The sequence below is a fragment of the Ranitomeya variabilis genome, chromosome 1, assembly GCF_051348905.1.
Source record: "Ranitomeya variabilis isolate aRanVar5 chromosome 1, aRanVar5.hap1, whole genome shotgun sequence".
Classification (NCBI taxonomy): domain Eukaryota; kingdom Metazoa; phylum Chordata; class Amphibia; order Anura; family Dendrobatidae; genus Ranitomeya; species Ranitomeya variabilis.
The window spans coordinates 827750965-827776794 of record NC_135232.1 but is presented as its reverse complement, the minus strand read 5'-3'; the positions used below and the strand labels follow the sequence as shown (position 1 = coordinate 827776794).

Here is a 25830-nt window from a genome sequence, read left to right as displayed (position 1 = left end):
CACCTCGGGAGGCATAATGAGTTTGTTATGGGGGAGAGCAGGGGAACTGGGTGATAGATTAATCAAAAGAGGATACCCTATGAAGGTATTAAAAACAGCGTATCACCACGCTAGGGCAGCCAACAGAACATCTTTGTTGGTGCCTAGAGATCAAAAGGATGGTTTGATATGTATGATTGGGACATTTGATGAAAGGTTAGTGAAGAGATGGATGTTCTGAGGACCTATTGGAAGGTTTTAAAACTTGATCCTGATATAAAGGAGGCTTATCGTAGAGGATGGAACTTAAAGGACCGTTTGGTCCACAGTCATATACAGGTAGAACGGCCTAATCCCACATGGCTGGGTAGAACGACGTTTAAGAGGTACATTTAAATGTGGATCTTCAAGGCGTTTGATTAGGGACTACGCCGGAGTGGGAAGGGCTGAGCTGAAAAGACAAGAGACAGTTAATTTCAGGTAAGGCAGATTGAGCTCGTAGTTCATAGAGAAAGGACCTATGGTCCAATGCATTTTTAGGTGTCCCTAGCAGTGAGAGGACAGGGGGAGAAAGAGATAGCATGATAGGGAGCAAGAATGACTGTGAGACAGAGTGATTGATCAGAGATGGGTCCTAGAAGATGATGCCTAGCAGTACAGCCCAGAATTTATAACTTCTAAAGGATAAGGGACTATACAGGATGAAATACACAAGACGAATAGAGTGCCCTGGGCGGGAGTTTAATAGAAGAGTTTTCCGGACCAGAGTTCTCATCAGTAGGAGAGAAGATAAGTACTGGCCATACTGGCATGATAGCTCCCCTAAGGAGAAAGAAGATGCGGAACAGCGGGTTGTGTAGAGAACTCTTGCTAAGCTGAACTGTAGTGTCGAGCTAAGTTGTGGTGAAGTAGTGAGAAATAGTGAATACCGGCAACTAGTAAAGAGGAGGGAATTGAAAGTGTGTGGAAAATGCTCTGTGTTGTGAGGTAAACGTTCATAAAGCTGTGCACATGCTATCTTCTGTATATATTCCCTACTATGTTCCCATTCAATAAAAAGTTTATTTATGAATGTTGGTCTCCCTCATTGAATTGTGGAACATCTGGCCCTGGCAAACCATAATCATCGGTTACATGTGGCCTGCATGAATACAGTGACCTCACTGTATTATTCCACATAGCCAGCCTGGACCCCCACTTTCATGAAATGGGCAGGGGCGCAAGTGCAAGAGATGAGTACCTCACCCACAACTACTGCCCCGCAAAACAGCTTTGTCATTCTGCCATTTCCAAGTAGAGTAGCAAGTGTTCCTTTAACTTTGAGCTTACAAGTTATGCTTTCAGCTATATTTCCAAGTGTCAGGGAATGCAACTGCACTACCTCCAATCGTCAGATCAATTACACAATTGACTGATGACTCGGGATGAACGAAACCACGGCTGCTTCTACTACTTGGCCAGTTATTGGGGAACTCACACTAATGAGTATGGTACTTCCGATCACTGCCAACTACACAATAAGAAAAAGGAACTATTATGCCACCGCCTATCATTTATAAAGGTCAATTGGACAACTATTACAGTTAGTGTATGGCTTCAGAGGTGCGGTTTACAGAGCGGTTTTCTTTTTCTTTTTCAAAAGAAAATATGGTGCATACCAAAGAAAAATTTACATGGTCGACATGACCCAGTCGACGCGTTACAACTGCTCTAGGCAGTCTTACTCATGACTAATGGTCAAATAACATGCAGTCATTTATATAATTTTTTACAAGGTATAACACAGATGTTCTTAATTCACTTAACAATTGGGTGTTACATATAGCAAGCGATGTAGAAAATACATGTACTAGAGTGACATTACAAAACAGGCTAATTATTAGTGTCCATGATTTTTTCCACAGTGCAGGTGAAAAAATGTATATATAAATATAGAGTTTAACCCCTTCATGCTGCGGCCCTTTTCCGTTTTTGCATTTTCGTTTTTCGCTCCCCTCCTTCCCAGAGCCATAACTTTTTTTTTTTCCTGTCAATATGGTCATGTGAGGGCTTATTTTTTGCGGGACGAGTTGTACTTTTGAAGGACATCATTGGTTTTACCATGTCAAAACTTTGCTAAAAAAAAAAAAAAAAAGCGCCATTTTCTGATACCCGTAGCGTCTCCATTTTTCGTGATCTGGGGTCGGGTGAGGGCTTATTTTTTTGCGTGCCGAGCTGACATTTTTAATGATACCACGTTTATGCAGATATAATCTTTAAATCGCCCGTTATTGCATTTTAATGCAATGTCGCAACGACCAAAAAAATGTAATTCTGGGGTTTTGATTTTTTTTCTCGCTACGCTGTTTAGCGATCAGGTTAATGCTTTTTTTTATTGATAGATCGGGCGATTCTGAATGCGGCGATACCAAATATGTGTAGGTTTGATTTTTTTATTGTTTTATTTTGGATGGGGCGAAAGGGGGGTGATTTAAACTTTTATATTTTTTTTAGTTTTTTCATATTTTTAAAAACATTTTTTTTTTACTTTTGCCATGCCTCAATAGCCTCCATGGGAGGCTAGAAGCTGGCACCACTCGATCGGCTCAGCTACATACCAGCGATCATCAGATCGCTGCTATGCAGCAGAAATGCAGGTGTGCTATGAGCCCCGACCACAGGGGGCGCACACAGCAGGCCGGCATCAGTAACCATAGAGGTCTCAAGGACCTCTATGGTTACCATCCTGATGCATCGCCGACCCCCGATCATGTGACTGGGTCGGCGATGCGCTCATTTCCGGCCGCGCGGCCGGAAGCGGTAGTTAAATGCTGCTGTCAGTGTTTGACAGCGGCATCTAACAGGTTAATAGCGGCGGGTGAATCGTGATTTCACCCGCCGCTATTGCGCGCACATGTCAGCTGTTCAAAACAGCTGACATGTCGCGACTTTGATGTGGGCTCAGCGCCGGAGCCCACATCAAAGGGGGAGACACGACATGCGCAGTAATAGTAAGGCGCATGTCGTGAAGGGGTTAAGTCCTCTTTTTCTCTGAAGAGGCAATTTGCATATTATATTTCCCAGAGGAGCATTGCACGGCGAAAAAGCCTCCTTACCTTGACATGCCAGAGCTGGTATGCCACTCTCCCTAAGGAGAAATGTTGCCCCTTAGACCCCAGTCCAAAGCCTCTCATCTAGCCAAATTAGTTCTCATGCTTCGCACTGACGAGGGCCAACAGCCCGAAACACCGTGTCTGCGAATTGAGATACTGATTTGGCTTTTATCCTAAGTCATATTGCACGACTCGCTAAAGGGTTGATTGTGACTTGTAGGATCGCTACTTCCAACAGGTGGCGCTATAGAGTTTAAGTCCTCTTTTTCTCTGAAGAGGCAATTTGCATATTATATTTCCCAGAGGAGCATTGCACCGCGAATAAGCCTCCTTACCTTGACAAGCCAGAGCTGGTATGTCACTCTCCAAGAGGAGAAACTTTGCCCCTTAGACCCCTATATAAATAAAGTCACACACGAAAATTATATTAAACACATGCAATAGTGTGATGTTGAAATGAGAAAAAATAAATCATACACCATTATAAAAACCCCAAAGTGTAATTAATAATAACATGATATAATTATGCCATGTTATGAAGGTGAATGTGAATTCTGCCAAATAATTTTTTTTTATATTAAAAAATGTATTTTTTATTGTATATAAGAACACTGTCTTGACAACACAAGAATATTAGTGAACTGGAGGCCAGTGCCCTTGACCTTGAGGAATGGACTAAGATTTCTCCATGATACTGCCAGAAGCTACTTTTAAGTACTAAAGGTGCTTGTCATGAAGGGATGAATAATTTTGAGAATGCAGTAGTCATTATAAGTGGCATTTTGTCCTGAATTTGGAGATACCACTTATTATACAGTGTGTCCGTAAAGACATGGTGCACTTTTGACCATTCACAGGATCTATTTAAAGTTTACAATTTGGTGCCCTTTCTCTGGCCCAATCATATCAGACCTGTTCATGAGGAGAGATAACAAGAACCAATCAAACATCATAAACTCTTTTAAGCTGTTGCTGAGCCCCCAGTCAGATTATCCCCTGATAAACTGAACCCTGATTAATACACTGCCAGGTCTGTGACATCATGCAACCACAAGCCTATGCCAGCTGTGTGGCTTTCCATGCCAGTCGAGATGTGGATGGTACGGAGGAAATTTCAGCGTGTTCTGTGGCTTGCTAAATTCGAATCTGTGACCAAAGTGCTATGTGAATATTGGTGCATTTATAACGAAGCACCACCACATATGAATAACATTACTCGTTGGGATAAGAAGTTGAAGGAAACTGGCAGTTTGGTGGAGAAACCTCGCTCTGGTAGGCCATCAGTCAGTGACAAATCTGTAGAGGCTATACGGGATAGCTACCTAAAGAGCTGTAAAAAATCTGTGTGTGCGTGTGCTCAACAATTACACCTAAGCAAGACTACAGTTCATAAGGTGTTAAAGAAACGTCTCTGTTTTACGGGGTACAAATTGCGGCTGTTGCGCGCTATCAAACCAACGGATAAACCCAAACGATGCACGTTTGCTACAGATATGCTTCATGAGATCGACAATGATACAATATTTTTGCAGAAGATTGTGTTTAGCGATGAGGAGACCTTCCATATCTGTGGACATGTTCATCACCATAACGTCAGAATATGGGCTGCTGAACATCCTCATACCTACGTTGAGTATGAACATAACACCCCTAAAGTGAACGTGTGGCCTAATGCGTGATAAGGTGATAGGCCCATATTTTTTTGCGGAACGGTCTGTGGTGGCAAACACGTATCTTGACATGTTGGAATTGTATGCAGTGCCACAATTTACAGGAGGTGTCATCTTTCAACAGGATGGCGCTCCTCCACACTACGCTACCATTGTTCGTGAGTTTCTGGATAGAACATTTCCCCGGCAGTGGATAGGCAGGAGTTCTGGCAAGCCATGGTCACCACAATCCCCGGGTCTGATGCCCTTAGACTTTTACTTTTGGGGTTATGTGAAGCAACATGTGTGCATTGAATGTATCAACAACATTAATCACTTAAAACAGAGAATTACAGATGTTATTCACTCTGTTACACCAGACGTCCTTACCCGTGTGTGGCAAGAACTTCACTATTGTTTGGATGTGTGTAGGGCACCAAATGGAGTCCACATCGAACTGCACTGAGAATAGGTATGAAACTGGGAGAGTTTTTCTTTCATTTGGAGCAGATTTCACATTTCTATCGTCTTTTGTTGCTTTCCAGTGACTGGTCAAAAGTAGGGTTGAGCGAAACGGATCGTTCATTTTCATAAGTCGCCGACTTTTGGTAAAGTCGGCGTCTCATGAAACCCGACCCGATCCCTGTGTGGGGTCGGCCATGCGGTACGCGATCTTGGCGCCAAAGTCGCGTTTCGTATGACGCGTTTAGCGCCATTTTTTCAGCCAATGAAGGAGCGTGGGCAGAGTGATGACATAGGGGTTAGGGCGTGCACGCCCATCATTTTATCGCTTGTGCGCAGTAGCGATTTGGAATGTGTAAAACGAAATTTCCTGTGCTGGGACGGGGAGAGAGAGAGAGAGAGAGAGAGAGAGAGAGAGAGAGAGAGAGAAAAAATCCCCATTGACGTGCATAGGGTTTCGTGTTCCGGCCGATCCTCGACTTTGCGCTGTAATCGGCCGATTTCGCCCGACTCGACTTTTCCAACAGTCGGGTTTCGCGAAACATGACTCGACCCTAAAAAAGTCAAGGTCGCTCAACCCTAGTCAAAAGTGCACAATGACACACTGTATTAATTGTGATTAGCTAGGTATTGTTTCATTGGTTTATTGCAAACAGCAGAAAGTTTGTAAATTTTGCTTAAAAAACTAATTTGCAATGGCAGTTTCCATTGCATTTGTACAATAAAAAGCTGAATGGATTATTCCCTGCTGAAATGATAGTCAGACATGACATGGGGTGGAATAAAGGGCAGTGTGAATTATGATATATGTTCCTTTTCATTATTGCTACAACAATCTTGCAGTTCACAAGTTCTTTTGATTAAAACTGGGAGAAAATAATTGAATTAAATGGAAATGCTGAATGTTAATAACAGGTAAATTTCGAATTAACACTTACGGAAAACATTAACATTTTGTAAATTGGTTTGAAACACAGGAAAATGTTGTTGTGTGTTGTGCACAAAACTAACATATGCTGAACTTTTCACCCTCCAATAATAAAAGTCTCTAATTTTTGTATCTGCAATTATGTTCTTTTCAGCAGGAGCTAGCCCACCAGATGCCGCCTGGAATGTATGGTAATTAATAGTTATTCAATATTTTCTATAGCTACATTTGTTCTTGTTTGAGCATTTCTTGTTAAGTAAATGAGCCATTAAAATTATGACCCTATTATTTCATCACAATGACATGACCGGTGTGCAAACATTTTGTAAAAAACACAACAAAACCAAACAAAATCTAAAATTGTATATATTTTGTCAAGCTTTGAGTTCAGCTATATTCAACTTATTGTCAGCTCCTTTCTAAACAGCTCATTGTGCTGAATCCCAATGTTTATGAATCTGTACAAAGCATGCATGGTGGTCTAATGGGCATCAATGGGCCCTATCAGTCCTTTTTAACTCATAATGATCCTATTTGGGAAGTTAGGACACATTTTTACATCTGGCATCTGTCACTTTATTGAAAGAATTATACACTATGCAAGCAACAAGTATGAATAAATATAATGGTGATACCCATTGGTGATACAAAACATGAATAATCTAGTCCTTGCTATGGAGTGAACGGCAGACCATTCGGAAAAAATCAGATTGTAACCAGAGAGAAAAAAGGCAAACTGTGAGGTCCAATACGTAAGAATAGAAACCAATAGATGTATGTAATACATTTTTTTATTATTAAAGACAAAAAAGGGAAGCAAGAGATGGCAACATGGTATTAACAACACAAAATGTGTATCTGCCCGTTGAACACAAAGACCGAGGAAAAAAACATGCAAAGCTGACAGCAATGGACACAATTGGCACAATGATAAAGAGAGATGATGAAACAATGGTAAGTGCACAATGTTGTAAAGGTGTTGATTTATATGCACTGATGTGCTAGCAGGTATGCCAAGATAGGAATGAATAAATGGTAACGCTAAATATTATAGCCTGCAAAAAAATATATGAACAGCGAACACCAGGCAATCAAAAAACACGTGTGTCAGTTTAGAAATACATGTGATGGAATGTCAGCATGGCGTGTACCTCATAATGATAAATAGGTAGATAGATGGCTGAAAGCTCCAAAGATGCAATAGCATCAAGTGCAAAAAATGGCAATAACGTGCATGTGCCTGTGGAAAAAAAGATATCCGTAATGACGCTTGGGGACTTGAGCTCAATGTAAGTGATGGCAGTAGAGGAAATGCAGCAACTGCAACAAGTCTCAGATATGCAGGAAACAGATGTCCATACTTGCGCCAAATGACCTAGGTGCTTGTGTAAGTAATAGCCGTAATGGCGGTGCGGCTTAGTAGAACTGAATAGTGCCGTGGGAGGTAATTACCTATGTGGTCATAGTAATACGAGCAGGAATGCACCCCAACGCACGTTTCAGATCAAGTCCGGATCAAGCTGCGCTGTAGCATGATGCGGTGGATAATATGCCTGTTTTCATGTTACCTAGACATATAGATTTGTTGTAAAAAAAATCTTAATAACAATGGCACCAGCGGCCGCTCCTGCGTAGTAGGATGTATGGTGTTTCAGTAAATGTTACTGCGCTGACACCTGCGTCATTTTGGTAGAGAAGAAAAAATTAGGCTCCATCAAGGTGGCGCTGGCAGCAGCTGTGCAGTAGCATCTATCGGGAGGATCAAAATTGTGCCGGCGCCCGTACAATAGCATCTTTCAGAATGCGATAGATGCTACTGCGCATGCACATCCGACGGCACCATTTTTACTAAGATATATATTTTTTCAACAAAACTATATATCTAAGTAATATGAAAACAGGCATATTATGCACCTTATCCTGCCAAAGCACAGGCACCACTGTTAGCGCCTGCCTGATGAGTAATTTTTTTGTTTTTCAAACCATAATTCTATGCAGTATGTCAAATAGGAGGCAGGTTACTGAGGGATCAGTGACCTGTCATAAGCCATACAGATGAATATTTAAGCAGAGCACCACATAAAGACCTCCCACAGGCTCGCCCCGGAGCACAAGAATCTCATTAACTGAAAACTGCAAATATAGATTAAACAACCACAAGATGGATTTGATCAGCCCAGGTATCATTTTAATCAGTATAACAGTGCCAACATGACAGTGTTTGTAATTTACTGAGTACAATCGTGCGGACAGGTTCACTTTAAATGTATTGCATTGTATTGGGATTATATTTTACATGATATAACGAGTGGGGAATCTTTTTTCTGCCAAGGGCCATTTGGATATTTATACCATCCTTCGGGGGCCGTACAAACTCCGTCATGATGCAAAATGCATCATGCACAGTCATGATGCAAAATGCATCATGACTGTGGCACTGGTTTCAGGAAGTAATCCTTCATTGCATGCCCTTTAGTATTCAGTACTGAACACTGTGTGTGTGCTAACAGAGCAATTAACAGAGCAGAAATTAATGAGCTGGTTGTAATCAAAATACACCTCCCTTCCCAAGAATGCGGTCCCTGAGAATCTGCCCAGGGGCCTGTTAAAAGGTCATTGAGGGCTGTAAATGGCCCTGAGGCCTGAGGTTCCCCACCCCTGTGATATACCAACACCAAATAGCAATCATACAGTATATAGTATATAAATCAACATGAAAATTGTGACATGCGTATGTATTCAGTTCCCCCTGAGAAAATACATTGTAGGACCACTTTTCATTGCAATTACTGCTGCAAGTCTTATGGGGTATGTCACAACCAGCTTTGCACATCTAGAAGTTGAAATTTTTGCCCTTTCTTCTTTGCAAACTAGCTCAAGCTCAGTGAGATTGGATGGAGAGCATCTGTGAACAGCAATTTTCAAATCTTGTTACAGATTTTTTAATGAGATTTAGGTCTGAACTGTGACTGGACCATTGAACATGAATATGATTTGATCTAAACCATTCCATTGTAGCTCTGGCAGTATGTTTAGGGTAGTTTAGGGTAGTTGTCCTGCTAGACATCTCTGTCAGGATTAGAACCCAGCACCAGGAGACAGCTCTTCCCTCTGAGCTATTCAGCTCTGGCCAGTTCCATGCTAAATCAGATACCAGTACCTGTGTTGTTCCTGATGTCTCCAATCTGAGTTCCTGATGTCTCAAACCCAAGCTCCTGATTGGCTCATCCTGTGATATCCTGATTGAGCACCCTACTTAAACCTGGCATTGCACTTCCATCATTGCGAGATTATTGAGCTTCCAGCCTTTAGTCTAGCTTCTTCCCACCTGCTGCTTATTGTCAAGATCCTACTGCTGCTTCGTTTGCCGACCTCTGGCTATATCCTGACTACGTTACCTGCTTATCCTCCCAACTATACTGCTGCTCTGTGTAACAACCTCTGGCTATATCCTGACTATGATTCCTGCTTATCCTCAAGATCCTACTGCTACTCCGTATACCATCCTCTGGCTATATCCTGACTAGAATTCCTGCGTATCCTTCCAACTACACTGTTGCTCCGTGTACCGACCTCTGACTATATCCTGACGACACTACCTGCCGGTCAGGGCCGGACTGGCCATCGGGCAGTTCTGGCAAATGCCAGAAGGGCCGATGGCAGTAGTAAGCCGCTCGAGTGTGCCGCTGTCGGCACACTCCCGGCCCCGCATTCAACTATACCGGCGTCATAGACACCGGTACAGTTGAATGCAATGATGGAGGAGAGAGCGTCTGCTGACACCCCCTCTCCCATCATTCCCCGCTCTGCCTGCCGCTGACACTGAGGGTGCGCGATGACGTCATATCATCGCGCACCTGCAGTGTGACCGGGCAGACTGCAGCTGCTGAGACCGGAGCCCGGAGCAGCGCGGGGCACGAGGAGAGAGGTGAGTAGAGTGTTTTTGTTTTTTTTTATCAATAAGTGATGACTGGATTGTGGAGCTATTGGGGGGGGGGGGGGTCGGCTGCATTCCATTCCATGGGCCTGTGCTGCATTATATTCTATGGGGCTGGCTGCATTCCATTCTATGGGCCTGTGCTGCATTATATTCTATGGGGCTGGCTACATTCCATTCCATGGGCCTGTGCTACATTATATTCTATGGGGCTGGCTGCATTCCATTCTATGGGCCTGTGCTGCACTATGTTCTATGGGGCTGGCTGCATTCCATTCTATGGGCCTGTGCTGCACTATGTTCTATGGGGCTGGCTGCATTCCATTCCATGGGCCTGTGCTGCATTATATTCTATGGGGCTGGCTGCATTCCATTCCATGGGCCTGTGCTGCATTATATTCTATGGGGCTGGCTGCATTCCATTCTATGGGCCTGTGCGGCATTATATTCTATGGGGCTGGCTGCATTCCATTCCATGGGCCTGTGCTGCATTATATTCTATGGGGCTGGCTGCATTCCATTCTATGGGCCTGTGCTGCATTATATTCTATGGGGCTGGCTGCATTCCATTCCATGGGCCTGTGCTGCATTATATTCTATGGAGCTGGCTGCATTCCATTCCATGGGCCTGTGCTGCATTATATTCTATGGGGCTGGCTGCATTCCATTCTATGGGCCTGTGCTGCATTATATTCTATGGGGCTGGCTGCATTCCATTCCATGGGCCTGTGCTGCATTACATCCTATGGGGGCTGGCTGTATTACATTCTATGGGGGCTGTGCTGTATTACATTCTATGGGGGCTGTGCTGCATTACATTCTATGGGGGCTGTGCTGCATTACATTCTATGGGGGTTGTGCAGCATTACATTCTATGGGGGCTGGCTGTATTACATTCTATGGGGGCTGTGCTGCATTACATTCTATGGGGCTGTGCTGCATTACATTCCATGGGCCTGTGCTGCATTATATTCTATGGGGCTGGCTGCATTACATTGTATGGTGGCTGTGCTGCATTACATTCTATGGGGGCTGTGCTGCATTACATTCTATGGGGGCTGTGCTGCATTACATTCTGTGGGGGCTGGCTGTATTACATTCTATGGGGGCTGTGCTGTATTACATTCTATGGGGGCTGTGCTGCATTACATTCTATGGGTGTTGTGCAGCATTACATTCTATGAGGGCTGGCTGTATTACATTCTATGGGGGCTGTGCTGTATTACATTCTATGGGGCTGTGCTGCATTACCTTCTATGGGGCTGTGCTGCATTACATTCTATGGGAGCTGTGCTGCATTAAATTCTATGGGGCTGGCTGCATTACATTCTATGGGGGCTGTGCTGTATTACATTCTATGGGGCTGGCTGCATTACATTCTATGGGGGCTGTGCTGTATTACATTCTATGGGGCTGTGCTGTATTACATTCTATGGGGGCTGTGCTGGATTACATTCTATGGGGGCTGTGCTGCATTACATTCTATGGGGGCTGTGCTGCATTACATTCTATGGGGGCTGTGTTGTATTACATTCTACGGGGGCTGTGTTGTATTACATTCTATGGGGGCTGTGCTGTATTATAGTCTATGGGGGCTGTGCTGTATTACATTCTATGGGGACTAAGCTTTAATGCTGGATACAGCTGTAATTATGTTATATAGTCGTGTTACACTCCCCTCACTTCTTGTAGCCTACAAGTGTACAAAGATATTATACAGTCACCATGTGACAAGTGGGCCTGTGTGACTTCAAATGCCAGGGCTGAATTTTAGTCCCAGTCCGGCCCTGCAGTGCCGGTGCTGTCATTAGTGGTTGCAATATCGCTACAATTCAGGTCAGAGACCAGACCACATTTTAGGATCTAAATCGTTTGTGCTAATAGTGTGGGCCATACACCAGGCTACATTACAGAATCTAAATAACTTGTGCTAATAGTGTGGGCCAGAGAACAGGTCACATTTTGGAATCTAAATTCTTTCTGCTAATAGTGTGGGCCATACTCGAGGCCACATTTCAGAATCTAAATCCTTTCAGCTAATAGTGTGGTCCAGCTACCAGACCACATTTCTGAATCTGAATCCTTTCTCCTAATAATGTGGTTCAGACACACTATCTCAGCAAATACTGATGCTTAATTTAGCGACAGGTAACAAACAGGTATCGGCAAAGGGTTGTGAAACAGCTGGTTAAATGAGGGGAAAGGTACATCCCACATTAGTGGGAAAAAGCGAGGTCGTGGTGGAAGGGGGATAGGCTTGGTGTTCAAGGTGTATGTGGGTTAGGTGGTAATGTTACTGAAAGCTCTAGTGAAGAAACATCGGCTCATCCTATCCAAAGACCATTGACAACATCTGTTACTGCAGCTGTGTAAGGAGGTGGAACACAAGAGTCCGGGGACGGTTACCTTCTCTGCTCCGTGCCTGGAAACATTGAGCTGTGCTACAGGTTCCCCGGGGGGCAGACTTAGAGACTGGGACAGGAAGGAAGCCGGGCAGAGAGCGGGAAAGGCGTGCGTGCAAGTGGCAGAGCAGCATCTGCGCTCCGGGGAGGAGAGAGGGCTCCCAGTCAGAGGAAAAAATGCAGAGAAATTGCCCAGAAAGACTGCATCTTGTGAGTACATGAATGCGGACTCTGCTGTGACTGTAGAGGGGTGCCTTGACACCCGTACAGAGACAGTGGCCCGTGCAGAGACAGTGGCCTGTGCAAAGACTGCATCACAATACTCCAACTGCCCAACTGACTGTAGGGAACCACAGATGGGCGAGTCTGCAGAGCTGTTCAGACATTCTATTCCATGGACTTCAGAGGTCTGTTCCAAAGATTCACAGAATAAAGAGGAGGAAAGCATCTGCACCAGTGCCTAAAATTTTCTTCAGTTGGATCCAGGACTGGACAAAGTAAGGTCCAAGCAGAATCCAAACCCTCATCACAAGGCATTAACCCTCGGGGGTGGAGATGATCCTGATGAGATGCAGATACCTGAGGAGCATGTGCACTGTACTGTGCTGTCAAGGCAAGAAGAGGAGGAGGGTAACTCTCAAGGCGAATAGTGAGAGAGCAGAGGATCACAATGGTGTGAACCAACAGGCAAGCAGCTGAGTAGCTTAGCAGAGGCAGTGGAGGAGGAGAAATAAGAGCATACATTGCGGCTTGTCGCACAGACATGGAATGATGCAACCATGACAAGTACAGCATCCTCAGCCATAAACCTGGCTGTGGCCAGCAGCGGTCGCGAGTCTGCAGTTCACAGGAACGGCAAGGGTTGCCTAACCTGTGCCTTTTTTGAGACAGCAAAAAATGACCCAAATCATGTTATCGGCCAACTGTGCAAAAAAATGACTCAGTAGAGGCAAAAATTGCAATAATTTGACTACTACAGGTATTAACCAGCACATGCGCGATAAACGTGTTAGTCTGGGAATCTCACTGCACTAAAATGCAGACTAGCGGGCCTCGCTAACCACTGGTCATGCCTTCAACGTCATCTGATGCTTCTTCCCATTAGTCATTGTGGCAGGTGTTCTCAAATAGGTTTCAGGCTGTAGAATCTTCTTTTGTTTACACCCTACAGTTAGTTAGGGTCAGTAAGAGGTCATCAGCTGTTACGGAAGTGAAGGTGCTTGCTGTTTTTTTTTCACCGAGCACTACACATCTTGTTCAATCCACCATATCATCTCCACCTGCATCCCACTCACAGTCCAGCAGTTTGTCGTGTTCACCTGACTCCACCCTCTCTCAGCAAAGCAGCCAGCCCACGGTCCTGCAGTTGTCATCACGTAAAAGAATGTTTCCTCCTACACTTGCCAAAGCTAAGAGCTTGAACTCCACCATCTCCAATCTGCTAGCCATGAAAATGCTGCCTTTCCGCCTGGTGGATACAGATGGTTTCCAAAAGCTGATGGCCATTGCAGTTTCTTAAAACAAGTTGCCCAGTCACCATTACTTCTCTAAGAAAGCTGTGCCTGTGCTACACCAGCATCTCACAGACAACATCACCCGTTCTCTGAAAAAATCTATGTCTGCCAGGGTGCATTTCATCACTGACACCTGGATGAGCAAACATGGCCAGGGGCATTAAATCTCTCTAACTGGGCACTGGGTGACTGTGGGGGCATGCGGTCAAGTTGCCGCTCCACCAGTCTTGAAATCCTCAAGGTTGGCGGGACAAACTTCTCTATCTACACTTCCTCCACTGCTTCTGCCTCCTCCACGTCCTCAAACTTGCGTCGGTAATACGGACGTAGGGAGAAAGGATCCATGGTGCTCATCTTCCGAGATTGTTCTTGGATGTCCACTATGACAGGGAATTCCTTAGACTGGCCGGGATTCTCATCTTTCTGTCTAGGCCAGAGTGATGCCTGTTCCAGGTCGTAAGGACCAAACCCTAAAGCCATCTTGAATGAACCTGACTCCAAAGTACGCTTGGAATGCAGGATGTCATCAGGCCTAGGATCCTCATGGTGCATCTGATGGAGATTGTCCTCTTCCTCTGTAATGCCTGAATCCTGTTTCTGCTTTCTTCCTGTTTTGTTCAGGGCAGGGAATACATTCTGGGATGGGAATCGAGGAGGACTTCTAAAAACACCTTCTGGGTACCCGTACGTAGGTCAGATTTCTTCCAGTTCACTTGCCAACCCAGGCCCTCTAGAATATTGGTAGTCTGGGCCAGTTGCTGATTAAGATGGATAGCTGAGTCTGCTACCAACAGGATGTCGTCCAGGTAGGGGACCATGATAATCCCTCGCATCCTCAGTCATTATCTTTGTAAAGATGCAAGGGGCTGAGGATAGGCCAATTGGAAGGCACGTAAACTGGAAATGGTGGCCCGAACCCTGATGATCTAAAGAGAACCTCAGATATTGGCGATCGTTTAGGTGAATTGGCACGTGATAGTATGCGTCTCTCAGATTTAATGTGCACATGGCATTGTCTTTCCCTATTAGCTGGATGCTTGATTTTATTGTCTCCATTTTGCATTCTGACCCAATGTTTCAGGGGCTTTAGATTTATAATGGTCCAATATTTGCCCGAAAGCTTTCTTATGGAGAAAAGGGAGGAGTAGTGACCTTGATCTATCTCTAAAACAGGTACCGGCTTGACTCCTCCCAACTCTAAGAGGTTCCTGACCTCTGTACAGAGTCAGTTTTGCGGGAATGGGGTTTGGTGGTGCAAAACCGCAGAGGTGGGAGATGTGAGAAGTCTATCCTGTAACCTTACCCTATGGTCCGCAGGATCCACTAGTTATAAATTATGATTCCCCATTCTCCCAGGAAAAACTGCAGTCTCCCCCCTACCTTTCTGGTGTCAAGACCTTCTATGTGAACTGGAGGAAAACTGGGTGGAAAACTGGCTGGATCTACCTTACCTCCCTTGGGGTAACTCCACCTGCCTGATTTTCCTTTCCCCTTATAGTACTGCCTAGGGGACTGACGGGGCCTATGAAAGGAATGGAATCGCCTTTCTTTTTCCTCCGGGAACCCCTTCTTGTCGTCAGTTGCCCTCTCTAAAATGTAATCTAGAACTATACCGAAGACATGTGTACCTGAGAAAGGGATGGAGCAGAGCTTGGTTTTACACTGGCTGTCCCCTGACCATGTTTTAAACCAGATGGCCCGCCACGCCGGGTTGGAGAGCACATTACTCCTAGCTGCAAACCTTACAGACTCAGCTGAAGCATCTGCCATAAACTACGTTGCCATTTATAACATAGGGAGGGACTCCAATATAACCTCTCTAGGGGTGTCAGATTTTATCTGGGCAGACAGCTCATTGATCCAGTTACACATAGATCTAGCTACCAAGGTGGCTGCTATTTCCAAAGCGTCAAAGGGGAGATGAGCCTTAAAGAAATGACCAAGCATTTTTCTATATCTTCCCATTCTTCCAGGATCATAGTCCTAATGTGCTGGTTGACCAGGACACTCTATTCCTTTGCATTCTCAGTCCCACAAACATCTTATCCTGAATTGTGTGAGGGACCTCAGTCTTTTCAATGTTCATAGTCGCTCTTACAGCCTTCAATAGGTCGTCCATATTTTCGGATAAGAAAAAATACTTCTTCCTCTCCTCCGACGGCCTCGGGGAAAAATTTTCTTCTCCGTCCTCAGCATCTTCCTCTGAGTAGTACGAGTATGGATACTTTCTCCGAGGACTTCTCCATCTCCCATCTGGTTCTTTTGTGATGGGACATGACAATCATGAGGACATGTCATGACTCATGACTAAGGGAGCTTAGTCTCCAGAAACGCATTGAGATTCGTACCTATATGGTTTGTCCTGAAGTTTGTATCCTCCATGTTTAAGTTTGTGAATAAAGAAAACTTTTTTTCACGGATTACTTACTTACTGAGCGACCACTAATATGTGGTGAAGCATGCGCTATGGGGTTACTTACACTGGCCAAGGACTACTTGGCTGGTGCTTCTAAGCAGGGCGGATTAACCTCCCCCCTATCTGTCGGAGTCCCACAAGGTTCAGTCCTTGGGCCCCTGCTCTTCTCCATTTACACCTTTGGCCTGGGACAGCTCATAGAATCTCATGGCTTCCAGTATCACCTCTATGCTGATGACCCACAGATCTACATCTCTGGACCAGATATCACATCCCTACTAACCAGAATCCCTCAATGTCTGTCCACTATTTCATCCTTCTTCTCCGCTAGATTTCTGAAACTTAACATGGACAAAACAGAATTCATCATCTTTTCCCCATCTCACGCGACCCCCCCCAACGAACCTATCCATTACAGTGCATGGCTGCCCACTCTCCCCAGTCCCACAAGCTCGCTGCCTCGGGGTAATCCTTGACGCTGATCTCTCCTTCAAACCACATATCCAAGCCCTTTCCACTTCCTGCCGACTTCAACTCAAAAATATTTCACAAATCCGTACATTCCTCAACCAAGAATCTGCAAAAACCCTAGTCCATGCCCTCATCATCTCTCGCCTTGACTACTGCAACCTCCTGCTCTGTGGCCTCCCCTCTAACACTCTTGCACCCCTCCAATCTATTCTAAACTCTGCTGCCCGACTAATCCACCTGTCCCCCCGCTATTCCCCGGCCTCTCCCCTCTGTCAATCCTTTCACTGGCTCCCCATTGCCCAGAGACTCCTGTACAAAACCCTAACCATGACGTACAAAGCCATCCACAACCTGTCTCCTCCATACATCTGTGACCTCGTCTCCCGGTACTTACCTACACGCAACTTCCGATCCTCACAAGATCTCCTTCTCTACTCCCCTCTACTCCCCTCTTATCTCCTCTTCCCACAATCGTATACAAGATTTCTCTTGCGTATCACCCCTACTCTGGAACCCTCTACCACAACACATCAGACTCTTGCCTACCATCGAAACCTTCAAAAAGAGCCTGAAGACCCACCTCTTCCGACAAGCCTACAATCTGCAGTAACCACCGATCAACCAAACCGCTGCATGACCAGCTCTATCCTCACCTACTGTATTCTCACCAATCCCTTGTAGATTTTGAGCCTTCGCAGGCAGGGTCCTCTCTCCTCCTGTACCAGTTATGACTTGTATTGTTTAAGATTATTGTACTTGTTTTTATTATGTGCACCCCTCCTCACATGTAAAGAGCCATGGAATAAATGGCGCTATAACAATAAATAATAATAATAATAATAACCTCCATGGTTCAGACTGTGCACACCACACTATTCTGTCAGCACCCTTTAAACGGTCTTACCTTGTCCAGGAGGCTTTCAAATAACCACCATAGTCATTTCATTTGCTCATGTTTGGAATGCACATCGCACCGTCCCGATCGGAAGTCCCCTCTAAACCAAAAGTGCAGCCGGAATTCAGCGGCTGGCGGCAGCGAGGAGCTGAGAGTCCTCCAGAGAAGGAAGCGGCATTGTCAGGAGCTCCCCTGCTTCACCAACAGGCTGACTGACCCCCACCTAGTGAGGTATCAGCTTTGGAGTCTCTTGACAGCAGGAAGGAAAGAGATCCAGTCCCTTCCAATCCTGCTGAGCCCCGGTAAGTATATCGCGCTCCTGCGCTCCTCTTGCTGCACCCTGTCCTGCTAGGGGCAAGAAAAGCACTGGCGGTGAGGCGGAAGGGGGGGCTTTTAATCTCTTGTGTTTCCTGTCCCAAGAAGATAAATAGGACTACCTCCTGTCATGCTGGCATGAGGGACATCTTGGTGAAGTATGGATTTGACCTAAATATATAATTTGTTCATTTACTTTTCATTTTTATTAACTGATAATAATAAGCTATGAACACAGTATTACAGATATTGACTTGGAACATCAAAAAAAAAAAAAAAAACGACAATTCTTAGAAAATAATGTTAAGCATAAAAACATGAATAAAACAATAGCTCATTTTCTAATGACACTGTATGCTATTACACTATGCTAATAAGAATATTGATATTACTATAGTTAGTGAATTTTAAGTGTACTAAAACATATTTAATATACTGTATGGATTCATCAATCCAATGCACCTGCTCTGAAAATGATGCCCTTTGTCAATCTCTGTTCTGTCTCTGTTCTACTTGCAATCCCATCTCATCAGTTGACATTTTTCCGATATGTTGCCAATTGAAAAGAAATATCATTTGTTTAGAAAGAAATAAATCTTCTATTTAAGGCTTGTCTGACAGTTCCAAGATTTTAACAATAGCAAGGACAACTACTTTGGAAACTGTCAGCTGTGCTTAATGGCAACCTAGGCAAGGCTAATGGGCCTCCACCTTCAGACTGCTATAAAAACAACGCTCTCTACAGATAGCAGGATTGAATAGCATGAAATCACAAAAAAAGCATATACAGTCCTGTATACCTACATGTATTTTTTTAAATTAGAAAAAAAAATAGTTATGATGGATAGAAAACAATAGATTAAAAACCCATTTAATGTCAGTTAAAGGTCACCTGTCACCAGGTTTTTGCTACCCCATATTAGGGCAGCATAATCTAAGGGCTGATACCTTGATTCCAGAGATGTTTCACTTATTGAGCTTCATGTCATTTTGATAAAATCACTGTTGTATTGGCTGCAAATCTAGCCCACACCACTGACTGGTAGCTTTCTGCCTATGCACAGTGTACTCAGAAAGCTGCCAATCAGCGGTGGGGGGGGGGTATACAGAGCTCCTGAATATGCATATCTACCTACCAGTGGGTTTACTAGTCCTCTAGTGATAATTTCTTGATTAAAACTGTGATTTCATCTAAACTACACTAAGCAGACAAGTAGTGCATCACTTGAATCAGGGTTTCTGTCTCTACATCATGCTTCTTTCAGATTGGGGGGTAAAAACCTGGTGACAGATTACCTTTAAGACAACAATTTTTTGATAATTGCATCATAATGTTTATGGAGGTTCATACTAATACAATGTGATATGCCTTTGTCCATAGTTATCAGACTTCCTTGCTCTGATGGACCACAGAACCCAAAATAAAAACATTCCTGCTCCAGGGAACATGAGTAATTTTACAGTAGTTCACCTATGTAACAGCTGATCGTTTTCTGTCTCAGAAGGCTCCTACTTTGAGATAAGATTTTTCAACCACGTTACAGCATTTCTAACATGACTGTATGGATGTGGAGAAAACCCTGCAGAGTTATAGAACTCCGCTATCCCTGTCTGTAGCTCCTCAGTGAAGTACATCATTTCTGCTCAGTGAAGCTTGGTAAATTTAGAATTAATTGCATCGGAGTGCTCTTTGATTGCACTGCCATACAATACAATGTCATTTAGCCGGTCCCAACACTATGATTGGGAATGCATTATCTGCAGAAGCACTCTGGTGTAGTAAAACGGCCTCTTCACATTTACATTTAGCAGCCAAAGTGGGAAAAATGAATGAGTCTGTATGTAAGAAGTCACCATTCTAGTATTCCCAACTCTCGTCACAACTCTTTACTATGTATATCTTCCCAGTTTGCAGATTTTCATTCTACAATTAAGAGAGATGGCTTGGATTGTTTTAGGCAGTCATTTACAGATAGCCTCAGCCAGCCCCCAGGGCTTTTAAATTCTAGGGCATGAAAAGCTTCATCCTCTTGTTTCACATGGGAGAGAAAAAATCTAATGAACAGATGAACAAAGTATGTTCTGACCTAAATGCCAACTTCCAGAATGCCGTATATCAAATATACTATTTCATATGCTCTAATTATTTAGTAATAAAAGGAAGGAAGGTGCAAAACGTAAAGGTTACCATGAAGGCAGTAACCAGAAAGAACGCATAACTCTGTGAAACACTGAAATATTTCTTCTAATAAGCAATATACAGTGGAACTTAAAAGTTTCTAAACCTTTTAGAATTTTTCCTATTTCTGCAAAAATTTGACCTAAAACTATAAAAAAAATTTTTTTAAAGTCTTAAAGTAGATAAAGAGAACTAAATAAAACAAATGAGTCAAAAATATTAAACTTAATATTTTTTTAATTAAGGGAAATGATCAAATATCACATTTCTATGACTGTCAAAAGTATGCGAACCTTTGCTTTTAGCATCTGGTGTGACTTTCTTCAATAATTAAAAAAAAAATTAGAAAGTCTAATATTTCTGACTAATTTCATTTGGTTCTCTTTATCTACTTTTAGGACTTGTGTGATAACCTGATGTAGTTTTAGGTCAGATTTATGCAAAAATATGAAAAATTCTTAAGGGTTCACAAACTTTCACAAGCTCTAATGTAGTTTTAGATCAAATATATGCTGAACTCACAAACGTGAAAGATGCATTTTAACAGACTAGTCATGGGGCATGTATCCTCTTAATTACTCAGCTAGCTTTAGGCTTCATGACTTGACCAATTTTGGGGGTTTTACCTCCTGTGATTCTAAGACTCATAACACTTATAGAGGTGGTTGTTGTGGTGGACAGGGGTTATACTTGCATCTTTGGCAGCATTAAAAAAAATGTAAGAGTCAGCTTACCTACTTGTTTCTAAACCAGTACAAACTGTTCTTCACTCATGTCACAGTGTTTCCTATTAGTCTACAAGGAAGATTGATTACCTATATATTAGGCAAATGGAGCTCCGCCTGGGAGGAGCCAGAAGATACAGAATTTGAATATCCTACAGAAATGTTAATCCTGCTACATTATGATTGGTTGATGTAACATGTGAGACAAGGGAGAAGGAAGGTATCTGGGTAGGAAAGGTATGTAAAGAATATTCAAAGGACAAGTCTTGGGACACGAGGGAGAAGAATAATTAAGTGCAGTAGGAAAAGAGCTGTGTGCATTAATCTAATCATAATCAAATAGGGTACGATTAATCAAAGTGTTTTTTCCAGAAGACTCACTTTCAAAAGTCAACATTTTTTGGCAACTTTTGGCGTTTCAAGCAGCTTTGACAAAATTGGCAAAGCTGTGAAGATTTTGGGTGGGACTGAGGTTTGACTAAACCCACCCATCAAATTCTGCAAAACTGCCAATGTATTTAACACCAGATTGAAGTAGCATTTCTGGTGAGGTGCAACAGAGGTGCATGCCACTGCAAAGATGTACCAAATTCATTAAGGGTATTCTCATCTCCAAGTTCCTATTCCAATATGTAGTAGGTGTAATAATATTAATAATACTATTAGCAAATACCTCCAATTAGAAATGTAGAATAGTTCTTCTGATTTGCTATGTCGCTTACCCCATGTGCAGGTATCCATAGCAACAAATCAGAACTTAGCAATCATGGGTGGCAAATGATGGGGTAACAGATGGCACCCCCTCATACTGTCTAACTATTTAAATGCTGCTATAGGTATAGACGATAGTATCAAAATGGTTAAACCTCTGGTATCAAACCAATCTTCAATTCCAGAATTTGCAACAGGAGCAGGGCTACAAGATGCAGCCTCTCTTCTGCTGCTGTTCTCAGGAGAATACTGACAGCACCCGCAAGAGCAACCTGAGGAAAATGTGCAACATGACAGAACCAGCTCAATTTTTGTCATGAGTTTGGAATATGCTAAATCATTCACTCAATAAAATAAAATTGGAAAGTATTGTTAGAACGCAATGACGGTAATTCAGATATCATATATAGCAATACCTAAATACATTAGTAGACTGGATTATTGCCTTCTTCGTTACCCCTTAAATCTTGCTCTGCACACAGCCTAAGGATGAAGTCAGATGGCCATATTACTCGCCTGAGGATCACACCGCAATCCTCGGGCTGGCCGTCGGCTCTCCTGAACCAAGCATGACAGCATGAGGTATTGCTATGGAGCTGTCACGCTCAGGTCAGAAGAGCCGATGGCCAGTCCGAGGATTGCGATACGATCCTCGCGCAAGTAATATGGCCGTCTGACTACACCTTAAAGAAAAGAGCAGCACTGCTTTTGAACTTCCATGCTTTCCTAATCAGATGAAATCAGGCATTTTTTTTTACTTTTGTGCTTTTATTTTTTTCCTCATTTTCTACAAGAGCAGTAACTTTTTTTTATTTTTTCATCCACAATGCAGTATGAGGTCTTGGTTTTTTTTTTAACTTTTAAGAGGCACCATCCAAATAAAACCAATTCTTTAGGTTGATACAATAATGGCCGTATCAAGCTTGCATTTTTTTAACATTTATGTGCTGGAAAAAATAAATAAATTGGCAATTAGTAAAAAAAAAAATTGTGGGTTGTTTTGCCATTTTATTTCCACTGCTGTGGTGCACTTTGTGATATGTTTGTCAAAACCCAGAAGTAGATTCTTAACAGAGGAAGACTAAAGAGAAAGGACATCCATCTCTTTTTGTTCTGATCTTATTCATTGTTGATATAAATAGGGTAAAAAAATGGCACTATGTATACTGTATCTGGTCACGGAAGACAAATAGATTTAATCCATAAACCAATCCAATAAAAAGGTTCCATTAATATATATAAATCTATTATTTCGCTACATTCATAAGTTCTTCCTACTTTCCAAAAAGATGAAATATTTCATGTTTAGTTAATTTACACTATTCAGAAAATTTCGCCTTGTCTTAACAACCACGTCAGGTACAAAATAGAAAAACAATGTTGCTCTCCACAAGGTCTATACAGTTATTGACTATGAGTAAAGATTGTCATATTTAGCTCCATTAATGAATTACCACATTTTAAAATATCTATATTCTAGGCAGCTATACAAGAAAATGCAAACATGTACAAATCAAGTAAAGTTTCTTAATACTTATATGGTAGTGTAAAAATAAAAAAAAATGATCACAGGCCTAGAAACCTTTACAATGACTATTTTATGTGAAGAACAGTGATGACAGCACCGATTTCCTGACTGATCACCTTATACCGTATCTATCACATGTGACTTACCTATCAGAGGGACTGAATCCGATGTTGCAGGCATGATCTCTGCCACAAGTAACATGAAGACTGTAAGTGACAGGAGCACGGTAATTCCTGGATGTGTAGAAAATAGAAAGTTCAGTGCTGGTCTGTACATATTTTCTAGAGATCTTCTGTTGCAATGTAAAAACAATGACAATATAGAAAAACAATTCATGTTTTGAAACCTATATCAAATCCAATCAATTCAGTTTGTGGCAAAGTAAGTAGGGTGGTTGTGTAAGAAGGTGGGGATATGTGTGAGATAGTAATACTATGTAATGGGTAGAATAATTAGGATAGAAATACCACAGTTTAATGGCCATTTAAAAAAGAAACCCTGTGCTTCACTCACCCTCCCCAAGTCCAGCACTGAGTTTACACTGATATCTGTTGCAGCACTGAAGTCATGTCGACAATTCTAAAGCCGATCAGTGAGCTCAATGGCTCTGAGTGTCTCATTGCATCAACTCTGGCAGGGCTGCTGAGGTCAGTGATTGCCTGCAGAGCTAGCGACAAGACATGTAGACATTAACACACAGAGATAGCAGCGACCAAGACTCCTCCGATCCCAGGGTAATGTCAGCCTTGTTGCCTGTAGCAAATTATGTGATTTTGTGTTTTATTTTTGCAGTGGAATGAGAACAATGAGAAAAACGAAATCTGATTGGCTTCTATGACAGCAATTAGACTTATCTTGGAAAACTTAAATGGGTCCACAAGTGCACACACTGCCTAGATCAGTGATTGGTCGCATGCACTGCGCTACTGCTGCCCATTAGCAAAGACAGGAGCAGCAGCAGCTAGGCAGCACTGGAGCTGGGCAGCGTGAGTAAAAGCTCAGCTTTTTATTTTATATATCTACAAGTCTTTGTAAGATCTAAATCTTTGTAAAACTAAAAGTTTATCCTAGACAACCCGTTTAAACATATTTAGTTAATTGACAAAAAGTAATAAAATAACAGCAGCATTCCTTCTGGAGTTTACCGTAGCTTCAAGTCTCGAATCATTAGAATGTGTGATAAAACATTAGGGAACTGCACAGCAAGTTTTCTTAATACCGAAATACTGAAATATAACTAGGTAGGGTGGATATAAATATTGAGAGCCATCGCAATAAATTGTGTGTGTTATTGTCACATGACTTCAGGGACATTTCGAACTTCAGATTAATACACAATTGAAATTCTGTTATCTACTGTACATAGCAGAATGTTGCCTGTCATCCTCATCCATGGCTGCTGCTACTCTTTCCCACACTTCATGTCCATTCTCCTCCCAGCCTGTCTGTACAGAATATTGCTGGCCTAGAGCTTTCTTTCTGCAGAGACCTCTCGTGCTTTGAAGTTATCCAAAATATTTCCATCTTAGCCAGTTACCTATTGTTAAGCAATAAGGTTCCTAAGATTCCCGTTTTCGGAAAAAGTGATCTTGAGTTTAACTTCTTTATTACTGATTTGGCTAGCTCCTTGACATTGTTCTGTCCCCTGCATGCCAGGACCTCCTTTCTGCTTTCTGTTGAGAGAGAACACTACCTAAGAATTTTCTGTAGACAAGTCCAGATGCCTCTATTGAAGGATGTAAACCTGACACCACACTCTACAGCTTCCCAAACCCAAATCTGCTTCAAACTTATGGGTCCACAACTCCCCCTGTTAGGTCTTATGCAATAGGTCCATTTAGTCTTCCAGAAATATATGGTAATCTATTTTACTCTCTTGAATCCAGACGACCTTTTAGTTCTCTAGATACACGACACATTAACCTTCAAGCTCTCAGCTCCAACATTATATCCAATTTTCGCTTCTTCCTGAACTATAAGCTATTGTTACATGCAATCAGTAAAGTACCTTCTTGTGAAATCATGAGCTAGCATGCTATCAGCATCCTATTCACAAACTTTTTCTTGATATTTTTCATTGACAGTCAATGCTGCATTAATGTCTAAATGATAAATCAGAGGAGCACAAGTATATCTTCACAATCACCCACATTGAAGCTTTTTTTTACTTATTGTCTGAAATTAAGGTTTGACTCAGAAATGTTATATATCAGAAAAGATAAATGCTGTAAAAAAGAAAACTTTTAATATATTATGTGCTCCACTACCTTTCCAGTTTCAAGATCTTCTGAGGTTGACCAAGTCTTTAGCTTTTTTTAAAAAAAAAATTTCATTTTAATACCGCTAATGGCTTTTGTGGATTTTGGATTGCAAAATAAAGACATGGCTATAATGTCACTTTTATGCATATTAAATTGATAACTTTTTTTAGTTATGTGGTAATGAAGTGCAAGTGCAGAGGGCCTGGGTACTGTACTTGGTCTTTTCCTGCTAGTTTGGGTATTTGCTGGCCTCTCCATCTGTTTTCTCAGTAGCCTGCCTCCTCTGGCAAAAATCTTATCAATTTCTTGGCTCAAGTACATAATGTAGAAGTAGCTGTGCATGCACCTTCCCCAACAATGATAGTA

General features: G+C 42.6%; 1 protein-coding gene across 1 annotated transcript in view; it reads right to left on the bottom strand.

Moving 5' to 3' along the window:
• LOC143786271 (neuronal acetylcholine receptor subunit alpha-7-like) overlaps positions 1-25830 on the bottom strand; it is a 275561-nt gene that overhangs the window by 70390 nt on the left and 179341 nt on the right. The window contains exon 8 of the mRNA XM_077275551.1: positions 23350-23436. Coding sequence (XP_077131666.1) covers positions 23350-23436 — 87 coding nt within the window. The remainder of the gene's footprint in view (positions 1-23349; positions 23437-25830) is intronic.